The sequence below is a fragment of the Carassius auratus genome, chromosome 24 (assembly GCF_003368295.1).
Source record: "Carassius auratus strain Wakin chromosome 24, ASM336829v1, whole genome shotgun sequence".
Lineage (NCBI taxonomy): Eukaryota > Metazoa > Chordata > Actinopteri > Cypriniformes > Cyprinidae > Carassius > Carassius auratus.
The window spans coordinates 19,724,621-19,739,009 of NC_039266.1; the positions used below are offsets into that span (position 1 = coordinate 19,724,621).

General features: G+C 35.1%; 1 protein-coding gene across 2 annotated transcripts; it reads left to right on the plus strand.

Moving 5' to 3' along the window:
* Positions 1–1,089: 1,089 nt before the first annotated feature.
* Positions 1,090–11,605, plus strand: LOC113042548 (metalloreductase STEAP2-like). Of its 2 annotated transcripts, XM_026201482.1 has the most exons (5): positions 1,090–1,370; positions 3,056–3,594; positions 7,499–8,026; positions 10,071–10,235; positions 10,327–10,611. In XM_026201482.1, the coding sequence occupies exons 2-5, from the start codon at positions 3,094–3,096 to the stop codon at positions 10,609–10,611; spliced, it is 1,479 nt and encodes a 492-aa protein (XP_026057267.1). In that variant the 5' UTR covers positions 1,090–1,370; positions 3,056–3,093. The 2 variants fall into 2 exon arrangements, with proteins under 2 accessions (XP_026057267.1, XP_026057268.1); XM_026201483.1 differs by lacking the exon at positions 1,090–1,370 and having other exon boundaries at positions 3,094–3,594; positions 10,327–11,605.
* The last annotated feature ends 2,784 nt before the right edge of the window (positions 11,606–14,389 follow it).

The following is a 14,389-nucleotide window of genomic DNA, read 5'->3' on the forward strand; positions in this document are numbered from 1 at the left end:
ATTTTAATGAATTGTTTCAATCCCTCTCACATGAAAATGTCATCAGTTTTTGGCTGAAAGGGTTTTTGCGCAGTGCATTGTATTTACATTGTTCACCTGTGATGTGAAATTCACCAGAAATCAGAAAATAAGCTCAACTGAATTAAATTATTATTATTATTAAAAATATATATATATTGCTAGTAAAAAAAAATTCTGAGGTTTTTTTTTTAAACATAACCTGAATTAAAACAGGCACAAAACTAGTTTATTTTCCCAAATGCATGTTAAATATTTAAATATTGTTAAATAAACAATGTTATGAGAAGAGGTTGTGGATTATTTATCACATTATTACAGAGACACATTATTAAGTCATTTTCTGTGGGGTCTATCACTTGCATATTTAATATGATATTGCATAATTTGCATATTTAAAATGTTTAACCGATAAAGAGTAGCCTATTTTATGTGCATTAACACTATTCTAAAAGCTTCTAATAGTTGAATTTTCATGAAAATAAATGAACATAATCTATTTGCCTGTACTACATCTTCAAAATCAGCATCTTGGCCTATATAAACATCTTTTAAACATGTCTTGCTCAGTCGTGGTGCTTTATTATGAACTATAATACTGAGTTAGCAGCCTAGATCAACCCAGAGGTGCATCCTGCTGCAGAGGCTGTCTTCACACACAGAAGATCAGAAACATGCTGCAGCACTCCAACATGAACATAGAAACATTAAAAAACAAGAACGGCAGATTATCGTGAATCTTGGTTTATGATTAGTAGAAGGTATATAGGCTCGGAAATTATTAATAAATTGTTAAAAACGAACCGGTCTAAATAGTAATTCTCCCACTTAATTTCTTAACTGGGTTTATTTAATACAAAGGCTGTTAGACAATATCAGTTTATTTTTTATGATTTAATGACGACACTTGTCACGTGGCAACTGTTGTTTTTCTCAGCGCTGAGTAGGATGAACAAACCACGTTCGTATGATGATAAACGAATGAAGGTTTCTCAAAATCGTTTTTTATAAAAAATTATTGGGACTTATCTCCATTTGTATGTGAGGGTCAATACCAACAAAATGTATAGATTAAAACGATTACTCTGTTACGCGCACTAATATTTCCAGTGAAATGAAAAGCGTTCTAAATTTTTACATTTGACTCAATGAAGAATTCTCTCTTTGAGCCTCCACGCGCCCCTTGAGGAGACAGTGTTCTGTATCAGCTGCTGCTCGATGAAGAGATTCGCCGTTTCTCCGTGTAAGTGCAAATTTAACGGACAGAGCAGAGTGCGGGGAAGCAGTCACCGGGAAGGGACACACACAGCTCATCTGTTTGCTCGATGGTGTCACGGCAGATTCCATTACAGGTAACGTTATAACCTTGAGATGTTTTTCGCAATTACATATACATCGGGTGCGTCATGTTCTGTTCTACCATCATCATGCGTGATTCACACAGCAACCAGCCCCTGACATTACATAAATATATAGGTTAAATATTGTTTCTGTTCTTTTTTTTAATGAATAAAGTATGATAGCTTATGTATTATATATTTCATCAATACCAGCAAACAATCACCTTCGATACTCTTTAACAGGTCACACAGCTAGTCTGAGATTTCAAAGTCATGGCATTCTATTCGATTCTGTATTCATGGGCACCTTTTCACATTTTAAAACAGGTTTTTATGAGGAAGCCTTACATGCATCCAACCTGTGGATCTTAATATGTATATATATTTTTAAAAATCTAATGTAATATTATTATTGTTTATATAGTTAATATTGAATTATTATTGGTATTTTATTATTATTATTGTTATTATTATTTGCATTGTTATTTTAAAGGGGTCATATGATGCGATTTAAAATTTTCCTTTCTCTTTGGAGTGTAACAAGCTTTTGATGCATAAAGAAGATCTGTAAAGTTGCAAAGACTTAAGTCTCAAACCCAAAAAGAGATTCTTTATTAAAAAAAAGTCAAGACTCGTCCATGCCCCCCGAAAAGGCTCGTTCTAACACGCCCCCACATCTCTATGTCACTATGTGGGAAGATTTGCATAACGCTGCCCAGATGTTCACACAAAGAAAGAAGGCGTTACTTTTATTCTCATTGTAGTATTGTTGTTGCCGCCGCCACGTCGTATAGATGCAGTGTGTTTCACTGTGAAGGTGAATCTACTTTGTTTGGCCTTCCAAAAGAGGATGTTATCCGCTTCATCATGCCTGGAGCTGATCCGTATCGGTTGCTGAGAAAATACAGTACATAAACTTTGCACTGTGGATTGCCGGATCGGCTTTCACCATGGACGAAGTGAAGTCCAGCCCGGGTCCAGCCCATGTGGTTGCTGCAAGCCCAACAGACGCTCCTTTGTAAAAATCCGCCAGACGCGCTGTTTTTCAAGCCGGCCTTCACTCACTCAAGGCCATGGTGTGTGACGTTGTTCCATTGCGAAAGCAAAACTACTTTGTTTGGCCTTCAAAAAGAGGACACGACTAGAAATCATGCTTATAACACATTTATAATGGGTTTTGTGTTTATGTCTCAATGGAATCACAATATGTTAAGGGGCGTAACATTTCCGTCACACGCTTGAGGTATTTGACCAATCGCAATGCACTGGATAGCTGGCCAATCAGAGCACACGTCGCTTTTCAGACTGCTGAACCTTGTAAAAATCTATGCATTTCAGAAGGCGGAAAAACAATAATGTACAGTATGTGGAACATAATGTGTTTTTTTAACCTTAAACAGCATAAACACATTTCATTACACCAAATAATGTTCTTTTTAGCAGCATCATCTGACCCCTTTAATAACCGTTTCCCACCCAATTCTCAATACTGTATCCAGATAGTGTACTTGCGAGTTTAAATGGTCTTAATTCTCAATGATGATTGTCATTAGATTCTCATTGATAGTAAATAAATGTAATACAATAATGAAAATCATGCTATCCGGACACATTTCTACAAAATAAAGGAAATATTTATTTGTTCTTGACAAGTTTAAAGAGATTGTCTTTTTTTAACCATATCATTATTCCATAAGTGTCTTAAGATCCAGTACGAGGTGCTTCGGGCCTGAAAATGGACTCTATCTCACTGCTGGGCAGCAGCCCGGCCAGCACCAAAGTCTGCTTCCTACCAAACGGGCTGAAGAACGGGTCCAAAGAGGGACCGGGCAAGCCCACGGTCGCCATCATCGGTTCTGGAGACTTCTCCAAAAGCCTGACCCTGCGGCTGCTCCGCAGCGGCTTTCACGTGGTGGTGGGGAGCCGTCAGCCCAAAAGAGCGGCCGAGTCGTTCCCGCACGTGGTAGATGTGACCCATCACGAGGACGCAGTGGGGAAGGCCAACATCGTGTTCCTGGCCATTCGCCGAGAGCACTATTCCTCTCTCTGGGACATCAAACACCTGCTGGCTGGAAAAATACTGGTGGATGTCAGCAACAACAGACGGGTCAACCAGTATCCAGAATCAAATGCAGAATACCTAGCGTCCCTATTCCCAGAATCCATTGTGGTCAAAGGCTTTAATGTGATCTCGTCCTGGGCCATGCAGTCAGGCCCCAGAGACTCCAGTCGACAGGTACGTTGTACAAAATTCAGAGTACTTCCATAGCCACAAGACTCAGGAAATTCTAAAGGTTTTAAACATGCAGAACTAAATAATCAGGCTTAGCAAGCTTGGCCAGGTAAAACACACAGTTCAAAATGTTTCTGTTCAGAGCTTCAGAACAGTCTGTGCAAGGTGTATCAAGAAACAGTGTCTCAACCTGGACTCATTCAAAGTCTATATAGTACCAGTGCAATTTATGTATTATTTCTGTACTATAGTAGGCCTATATAGTATTATTTTGAAGCAGCTTTTTTATGTTATCATTTTATACTTTTAGTTATTCTGTGACATGCTTTAGTATTTATTATTACTATTATTATTATTATACATATATCTGTTCAGCTTTAATCTGTTTAGTTAAATTTCATTTTGAATATTTTAGTACTTAAACATTTATTAATATTTTGAAGTAGCTTACATTTCTTTGTTTTAATTTAAATTTTTTAGTAATTATTGCGCTTTTGTAATTATTATTATTATATTTTAAATATTTCTAGTTAACGTTAATCTATTTTTATTTCAGTTTTATTTGTAGTAATTTCAGTACTTAAACTTATATTATTATTATTATTTTTTTTTTTTTCAATTTTAGTCCTAGTTCTGTTATGTGCCTTTGTAATTATTACTATAAATATTTCCGTTCAGCTTTAATTTTTTTATTTCAGTTTTATGTTAAGTAATTTTATTACTTAAACTTATAAATATAAAACTTATAAAGTTACTTTTAGTTTAGTTTTGTTTTCATTTTTAGTTTTAGCAATTTTGATATGTGCTTTTGTAATTTTAGTTATTTTGTAAAAAGTATTTCTGTTCAGCTTTAATTTATGTTTATTTCAGTTTATTTTAGTTTTCATGTTTCATTTGTTCTTTTATTCTCGTATGTGCTTTTTAAAATTGTACTTATTATTTTTATTTCAGTTTTATTTCCAAACATTTTGGTATTTAGATTTATTTTGTTTCACTAAGTTGACAAGGCAATATTTCTTATTTTAATTGTAGTTTTTCATCTAATATTGAAATGTCATTTTAGCGATTTATTTCAATTAACGACAAAATACTTGAAATTTGTTTCAACAACATAGATCTACTCTATTTCATTTAACAATTTTTTTTAAATAGTTTTAGTTTTGCTAAAGTTTTACTGCTTTATAACTGCAGTATATAAAATACAACAAAAATCACCAGCAGTGTTCAGCAGTGTGCTAAATGCTGTGGGTCAGAAACAAAATACAGTCCTCTGCATGCTAATAAAAATCCTGAAGTGACTTGGTGTCCAAGGAATGAAGATGATGATGAGGATTATGTCTCCTCGTATTAGCAGAGACCCATGGCTCTTCCAGCCAGTGAAAGTAAATGTTGAATGATGAACAGATGTATGGAAGCATATGGGTAGCATTATTCAATTTGGGATGTAATATGCAAAATGACAATGCAATGTGTAAAATGGCAATGCATTTCTGTATTTACATTTACGTTTTCCAATACATTTGTGCAACGTTTGGTGCAAAATGAAAATGAAAATGAAATTACATAATTTTCATTTGCCATTTACTACACCAGATTTAATATGTAAAATGAATATTAATTTTAACGCTTTATAAGTTGCAAAATTAAAATGAAAATGTATTACAGAAATGATTAGATATGTCTAACATGTTAAAGCAAAAACTGTTGCAAAATGATCATTTAAATGCTATTTTTCTTAATTGCATTAACACTCACAGTCAAGTCACTTACGATTGCATTTTCATTCGGTGTCCCGCAATGAATGTAGCAAAATTCAATGTGCACATTGAAAATGCATTCCGAGCCGATCACGTGTCCCCGCCCTCGCGCCACGTCAATCATTGTGTGAACAAGGCGGGGCTTGCAGAAGGTCAGAGACTCACATCTCAAGAAGAGGATTCAATCAAGTGAGACAACATGGACAAGACAGTTGGTCCGTGTATGTTTTGATCATTTCGGTTTATGGCTTCAATATTTCATTCGCACTTGTGGGCGGAGCTGAAACGCTGCTTTCATCTGATTGGTCGAATTATCTGATCGGTTTTCATCTGACAGCCTTCAGCTCGGTCTTGTCATTCTTTCAGGCAAAATAAGAGTCAGTGCGAGTGAAGCACTGAAATGTCTGAAACTACGCTCACTGTTAATTAGCATAATATTTGAATCAGATGTAGCTGGGCACATAATTCGTGCTGCTGAGACCTGCAAATTATTTCTAGGTTGTAGTATTGTATGATTATTGTCCCACTGATAAAAACAGTGCAAATAGTTCTGTCCCTTTGGATAACAGTGAAGTGGAAATTAAAATCAATAATAGACTGAACAGTTCCATGTCTGTAACATTTACCACTCTAATCTTTTAAGTCATAAGGCACTAGGTATGTGTGTGTGTGTGTGTGTGTGTGTGTGTGTGTGACATTAATAAATAATTGTAAAAATGAATATAGTTACATTTCTAAATAAAAATAGTACAATTAGATCTATGCTGCTCAGTGCTCCTGTAGCCTACCCCAGAGCGCCCTCTCGCGGCTGTAGACGGTAATGTTTTCTCTTGGTCTTGAATAAATGTGACTTATAGTCCAGTGCGACTTATATATGTTTTTTTCCTCGTCATGACGTATTTTTGGACTGATGCAACTTATACCGAAAAATACAGTTAACATTATTATTATTATTTATTATGAGAGTAATTGATACAGGCTAGAACTTAAATGTTTCACCCAATTCAGCTCATATCTTTAGACTCGTCCGACTCGTGTTGCTTGTATAACTGGCTTACCTTCCCAAAAAATCCTATTTAATTTAATTTCATAAATTTAACTATATTTATTTCCAAATATATATATCCGATTCGACCAATCAGATGAAAGCAGCGTTTCAGCTCCGCCCACAAGTGCGAATGAAATATTGAAGCCATAAACCGAAATGATCAAAACATACACGGACCAACTGTCTTGTCCATGTTGTCTCACTTGATTGAATCCTCTTCTTGAGATGTGAGTCTCTGACCTTCTGCAAGCCCCGCCTTGTTCACACAATGATTGACGTGGCGCGAGGGCGGGGACACGTGATCGGCTCGGAATGCATTTTCAATGTGCACATTTAATTTTCGACATTCATTGCGGGACACCGAATGAAAATGCAATCGTAAGTGTCTTGACTGTGAGTGTTAATGCAATTAAGAAAAATAGCATTTAAATGATCATTTTGCCACAGTTTTTGCTTTAACATGTTAGACATATCTAATCATTTCTGTAATACATTATCATTTTAATTTTGCAACTTATAAAGCGTTAAAATTAATATTCATTTTACATATTAAAACTGGTGTAGTAAATGGCAAATGAAAATTATGTAATTTCATTTTCATTTTCATTTTGCACCAAACGTTGCACAAATGTATTGGAAAATGTAAATGTAAATACAGAAATGCATTGCCATTTTACACATTGCATTGTCATTTTGCATATTACATCCCAAATTGAATAATGCTACCCATATGCTTCCATACAGATGATCTACCCTCTTTGGGAAACTCTATGAGCTCAAAGAGGAAAAGGTTTTATTATCACAATGAAAGATCCATTACAGCCATGCCATAAACTTGCATTTATCTCACAGTCTAATTTGGAAACCTTATAAACCCAGTGAATTAATTCCACTCTAGTTATGGGTTCTAGGGAATTGTTCCTACTGTAAACGATCATGCATAATAACACTGGGATCTAAAGTCTGAGACCACATTGAAAATCTGGTATTCCCAATCTACTTTAAACTTGGAATTGGCCAACAATGATCTGGTCACCAATAAATCAGCCTGAGTGTGTTTTGAAAGGAGCTATAATTGATTGCTTGTAATCTCTTTCTACAGGTCTATATTTGCAGTAATTCAGTGGACGCTCGACAGCAGCTCGTTGAACTGGCCCGTCAGCTCACTTTCATCCCTGTGGACATGGGTGCGCTCTCTTCTGCCAAAGAGATTGAGAATATGCCACTGCATCTCTTCACCGCCTGGAAAGGACCCGTTCTGACCGCGGTCGCCTTGTCCATCTTCTTTTTCGCTTACTCCTTTGTGCGGGACATTATCCATCCTTATATGAAGACCAGACAGAGTTTTTTCTACAAGATTCCTCTGGAGATCGTGAACAGGACGCTGCCTGCAGTGGCTATCGTTCTGCTAGCGCTGGTGTATTTAGCAGGACAGCTTGCTGCTGTGTACCAGCTCATCTACGGGACGAAGTACCGCCGCTTCCCGCTCTGGCTGGAGGGCTGGCTGGAGAGCCGCAAACAGCTGGGCTTGCTGAGCTTCTTCTTTGGCTGTGTTCACGTGCTGTACAGCCTCTGCCTGCCCATGAGACGCTCAGAGAGATACCTGATGCTCAACATGGCCTATCAGCAGGTCTGTGTGTGTTCTACACCAGTGAGAGCCAGCAGATTCACTGTCTGGTTTCCTCATACTTTTATTCTGGATTTTATGTTTTGAGAGTGTGGCTAATATTACAACAATAATAATAATAGTTAATACAATATAAAATAAATATATGAATACATACATAAATACATAAAGATACAATGATATTAATATAAACTATATATTTTTGTGCTGTCACGGTACCAAAATTTCAATATTCAGTACCGATACCAGTGAAAATCCACGGTTCTCGGTACCAATTTCGGTAACAAAGCAAAACACAAAAATATGCTAATTAAAAAAAAAAACTAACTTTTTAGCACTTAAAATAAAACCAATGCCATTCTTTATACTTATTTACAATTTTTTTCTTGTGGTTTTTCTACAAGTTATATAATTGTGAAAAACAGTAAACAAGTTTCACCCAAATTTAATTTGTCTTTTAATTTATGAAATTTAAACACATTTTATTTTTGGTAAATAAAGGGGACTTGCTATTAACATTAAAACATGGAATAAATATTGTGATTCATTTCTTTGAAAAATAAAGTTTTATAAAAAATTTCAACAGTAGTAGCAGTATCACATACATTTTACTAATGTAATATTAATAGTAAAACGAATGACATCTGTTTTGTGCGATTTAGATGAACTGGGCTGGAGAGTGATGTCACAGCCTCTGAAAATATTTTGGATGTATCTACGGAAGGAAAATAGATACAGTGTTTGTTTTAACGGCATGAACGGGCACAAATCGAGCACAAATGAACTGCGCTGGTTTTAAGCGATTTGGGCGTGGATGGGGTGGAGAGTGACGTCACACGGTCAAAAAAAGAATGTTTAATATCTCAAACACCAAGCCAGCACAAAAGTTCATTTCTGCGGCACAAATCAGCACAAACATAGCACAAACGAATGGCATAATTTTGGTGATTATTTATTTTTATGGGGTGCCAACTTCACCGAGGTTGACAACATTAGTGCAAATATATTATTATACATTTTCATTGCCATCATATTGTCATTATAATCATACATACATAATTACATACATAAATACATGTACAATATCATGTATATAAAATACAATAACAATGATAATAATCATCGTATGTAAATAAATATATAGATAAATACACACTGATACAACAACAAAATAATTAATAATGATAATAATAATAAAATATAAAAAATATATAAATGCATAATGCATAAAGAGATATTAATAGAAACTACACTATTATTATTATTATTGTTGTTATTATTATAATACCAGTTATTAATAATAAATGTATTAGCAATTTCGGTCGTTGTAGTTCAGATTTAGATTTATTTTCATAATATAATCATTATATCAGCCTGTCATCCACAATAATAATAATAATAATAATAATAATACTTAATAAAATATAAAATAAACATATGAATACATAGAGATACAATGATATTAAAATATAATAATAATTATTATTATTATGCATTGTTAAATAATTGTAATCATCATAATAATCATAAAGTGAAGTAAGTAAAGTAAAAAAATACCTGCATAAATACATATAGAGATTAATTAATAGAGTATTAATACTAAGAATAATTAATAATCGTTGTTAATTAACAACGATGATAATTATCATGTGAAAATCAATATATAGATAAATACATACATACTGATACAAAAACTAATAATAATAATGCTAATATTGTTAATAATTGGCATACACACAGAATAATATTAATAATAATAATACTAATGAAAACATGTTTCCTCGGTCTTTATATATTTGTTATGCACCAAATGCTACAAAACGTATACAATTTCATAACTAAGTGTTATTTAAAATAACTATGTAAAATAGATGTTCAACATACATTTCACATAATTTCATATTTACATTAATGTTTGTATAAGTAAAGTATGTATAAGTATATAGTATAGTAGCATGAATGTAAATGCTTTAGTCAAATAAAATACAAATGTACATTTAAAAAAAAAAATCCTATGAACAAATCTTATTTCTTTCTTTCTCTGTAGGTGCATGCCAACATAGAGAACTCGTGGAATGAGGAGGAAGTTTGGAGAGTGGAAATGTACGTTTCCTTCGGCATCATGGGATTGGGGCTCCTCTCTCTCTTAGCTGTCACTTCCATTCCATCGGTGCACAACACACTCAACTGGAGAGAATTTAGCTTTATCCAGGTAAGACAGTCTCCATCCTCCAATCTCGCAGCTTGAGTGTTCTTCGGTCCTCAGACAAATAAGATGTCAAACGGCGTCTATATCCTGTCAGTCCACTCTAGGTTACATCGCCCTGCTCATCTGCACGTTCCACGCTCTGCTCTTCGGCTGGCAGCGGGCGTTTCTGGAGGACTCTTATCGCTTCTACATGCCACCCAATTTTGTCCTTGCCCTGGTTCTTCCGGTCACGGTGATAATCGGAAAAGTGGTGTTGCTGCTTCCCTGTGTGGGCCGGAAGCTGAAACGGATCAGGCGTGGATTAGACTGCAATCAGAGCCGCACCAACCACGAGAGACCCGCTGCCCACGTTTCACCTGAGAGGGTCACCATCATGTAACTCCACCAAAGTTTTTAATGTCACAGTAACGGTAAACTCTCAGCCTTTTGTTTCTAATCATGCACACAATACCTGGCCAGCATACAGCCTGTCTTTAAGGTGACATTTCAGCTGCTTTATTGGACTCAAAGATTTATTTGTAAGGTTCCAGTCCTGTTTTCTTTAATGGATAAGAGTTGAGTCAGAACTCTAATTGTCATGTGACCTCATTGACTCCTTCAAAGGAGGATGTCATGTGACCAGATGACCTGTTCATGAGTCTATTGTATATCAAACCTTATTAAAAACAGTGTTATTTATGCACACTCCACTGTTAAAAAAATGTTGGGGTCAGTAAAATGTTTTAATATTTTTGAATGTTTAATGTTTTAATGCTCACCAAGGTTGCTTGTGCTTTTTTTTTTTCAGAAGTAAAATTGTACTGACCCCAAAAATGTGAACAGAAATGTGCAGTTTGATTAATTCTCATGGCAAAACTATGGCTTATGGCTTTATATCAACATGAAATGTTTGGCAATCTTCCATCAACATGAAACTCCCTGAAGTTCTTCCCTGTTTTACTGAGAAATATATCACATATGTTAAATGGGTTGGGAATGTAATTTCATGTTGACTTTAGTATAATTGAAGCATTTTTGAAACACTGGGTTAACTGCATTCACAACACTCTGAGATTTGATGGTTCATATACCAGACTGACATGTTATGTGAGTGTCACACCGAATCTGTTTTAACATCTGTACAGGCGAAACAGTACCATGACAAGTTCAGTCACTGGAAATGACCTGCACAGACTCACAGCTAAACATCTCATGCTAACAGACAGCTCTTTTCTGCACTGTTTCCTGTGAAACTGTTTTGTGTCACTTGTCTTGTTGTACACAGTGCTATCTGCCTCCAGTGTGTTGTTTGGTAGAAGTGTGAACGCTCAAACTCCTGTGCCTCACTTGATGTTTGGAGTGAGTAACAATAAATACAAAAGTACACAATATCTCTCCAGGACACTCTTAATTATTAAATATATATGTGTGTGTGTGTGTGTGTGTGCATGCAAGTATGTATATATATATTTATATATATATATATATATAAGTATATATATATATATAAGTTTGGACACACCTTCTCATTCAAAGAGTTTTCTTTATTTTCATGACTATGACAATTGTAGATTCACACTGAAGGCATCAAAACTATGAATTAACACATGTGGAATTATATATGGAATTATATACATAACAAAAAGTGTGAAACAACTATATATATATATATATATATATATATATATATATATATATATTAATGAAGAGCAGTTGTACATACAAACAAGTACTAAGCTGTTTCCATTGCATTAGATAATAAAATCACGGTACTCCAAGTTTGCGGTTGGTAAGATTTTTTTTTAATGTTTAAAAGCTGTATTTATTTAATAAAAAATACAGTACAAATTGTAAAAAAATCATTACAATTTAAAATAACTGTTTTCTATTTTAATATATTTTAAAATATAATTTATTCCTGTGATGCAAAGCTGAATTTTCAGTATCATTGCTCCAGTCTTCAGAGTCACATGATGCTGATTTGCTGCTAAAAGAACATTTGATATTATCACCTTTTTTTTCTGTGACCTTTTTTTTTTCATTTATTTATTATATATTTTAAAATACTTTTTTTTTGTAACAGTGCACAAGTCTTTAATATCACTTTTGATATTTAATGCATCCATCCTAAAAGTAGTATTAAGTACTTTCAAAAAATATTTTGGTAATGCACTTTGAAAAATACCATGGTAATGCCACATTTACATGACTAAACAGGAATGATATTGTCATGGTATCATGTCCAAAAAAATAAAAAATAAAAAGACATAGTACCTTTTTAGTATGCATAGAAGATTAAAGGTTAAAAACAATAATAATTATAATATATATATATTGTTTTACAAAAATATTACATATTACATTTTGACTGCAGTACATTACATAAACTTGCATAGTTGAAAATCTTCCCTCAGAATGTCATGTGGCAAATACAACTGCGATTTGTGTTCACTCAGTTGGAGATATTAACTATGAAAAGACACACCAGAAAAAAAAGTAGCATAAAATATTTGTATGACACCTCATTTTCACCTCATTACCACTCCCACACATTTAGCACTGCAATAATCACATCCACCAGCAGGTGGCACTCCTCTCCCTCTCAAACAGAGCATTATGGGTGGGTGTCTAGTGCTGCCCACCACCAGTTCGTCATGAGATAAAACGTAATCTCTTCATCCCCCAAAATGTTCAGTTTAGATCTCAGCAGGCGTTTCTGAACCCTTAAAGATCTCCTGAAGCTCTGGACTCATAATAATATCAATTAACGTGAGATGAGCAGAGAGTCCGTCTCTAAGGCCACAGGACTGTGATGCTAAAGCCTGTTAAACCTTTTATAAAGCCATTATCACTAAAGGGAGCCGAAGCATTGACCCTGGCGGAACATCCTTCGATTTTTTCGATGAAATGTCACGAGGGTGTTTTGTTTGGACCGGACCTCGAGCCTCTATAAGTGTCACTGCCAAGCATTTACTAGGAAACTTCCCACAAATCACTGCAAATCCAGGACCGAGACACTTCTCACGCCATGCTGAGATTGTAACAGTCACCATGGCTACAAATGCACTTCCTGCTAAGTTTGAAAAACAGAGAGAGATTAGTCTTAATTACCACTAATGATCAACAAACAAGGAGAAATTGTCTGCTTATTATACTCCCGTACAGGTTATCACCCCGAACCATAATGGCCCCACAAACTTACATCTGCTTCACGCTGATGTCGTTCATCAAAACAGCGGCGTTAATTGCGAGGGAGAGTAAAAACTGCAGTTTAGGAGAGCGTGTGGCCAGCTTGGGCTCATAAACAAAACACTCTGCCTCATTTGCTTTTTAATACTTTTATGGTGGGTTCCTCAGTGGTTCTCAGGAGGAACATTACACTTTTGTTGTACAACAGACACAATGAAGCTGTCTTAAATGACGCGGGGAGCGTTTCCCAAAACCATAGTTGCTAACTAAGTTAGTAACTTTGGTGGTTGCAATACAATTTCCCATTGCCAACCAACTAAGTTGCTAACAGGTTAGCAACTATGCTAACCTGTTAGCATAGTTAGCATAGTTGCTTACTAAATTAGAAACTTTGTTGGTTGCAATACAATTTCCAATTGCCAACCAACTAAGTTGCAGGTTAGCAACTATGTTTTTGGGAAACGCACCTCTGGTTAATAAAACAAATAGAGGACATGAAGACAAAAAGCTAAATATCTACAGACTACGGTTTAAAAGTTTGGGGTTATAATTTTTTTTTTTTTTAAGAATTCAGTTGTCTCAGTTTTTAATTTTACATTCAGTCTCTCCCTTTGTCTCTCCTATCGATTGCCTTTTCTACTCCTCTCACTAGAAGACCTGAACAACTCTTCCTCCTCTCACTGATTGCATAATCTTCACTATTAAAATATGAAAATGGTTCGTGTGAAGATCTGTTCCTGTGGTACAGTGGTTACTGAGGGATCAGAAATTAAAATTTCCTGTAAGTATACTCACCTTCAAGCCATCCAAGATGTAGACGAGTTTGCTTCTTCTTCGGAACAGATTTGGAGAAATGTAACATTACATCACTTGCTCGCCGATGGCTCCTCTGCAGTGAATGGGTGCCGTCAGAATAAGAGTCCAAAGAGGTGATTAATACATCACAATAATCCACAAGTAATCCAAATGGCTCCGTTATCAAGAGGAAA

What these genes read in the sequence shown, in the direction of transcription:
- LOC113042548 (XM_026201482.1), top strand. Translation starts at nt 3,094, where the DNA reads ATGGACTCTATCTCACTGCTGGGCAGCAGCCCGGCCAGCACCAAAGTC. An exon ending in TCAACATGGCCTATCAGCAG is followed by an intron (nt 8,027 to 10,070) that starts GTCTGTGTGTGT and finishes CTTTCTCTGTAG; the next exon opens with GTGCATGCCAACATAGAGAA. An exon ending in GAGAATTTAGCTTTATCCAG is followed by an intron (nt 10,236 to 10,326) that starts GTAAGACAGTCT and finishes ATATCCTGTCAG; the next exon opens with TCCACTCTAGGTTACATCGC.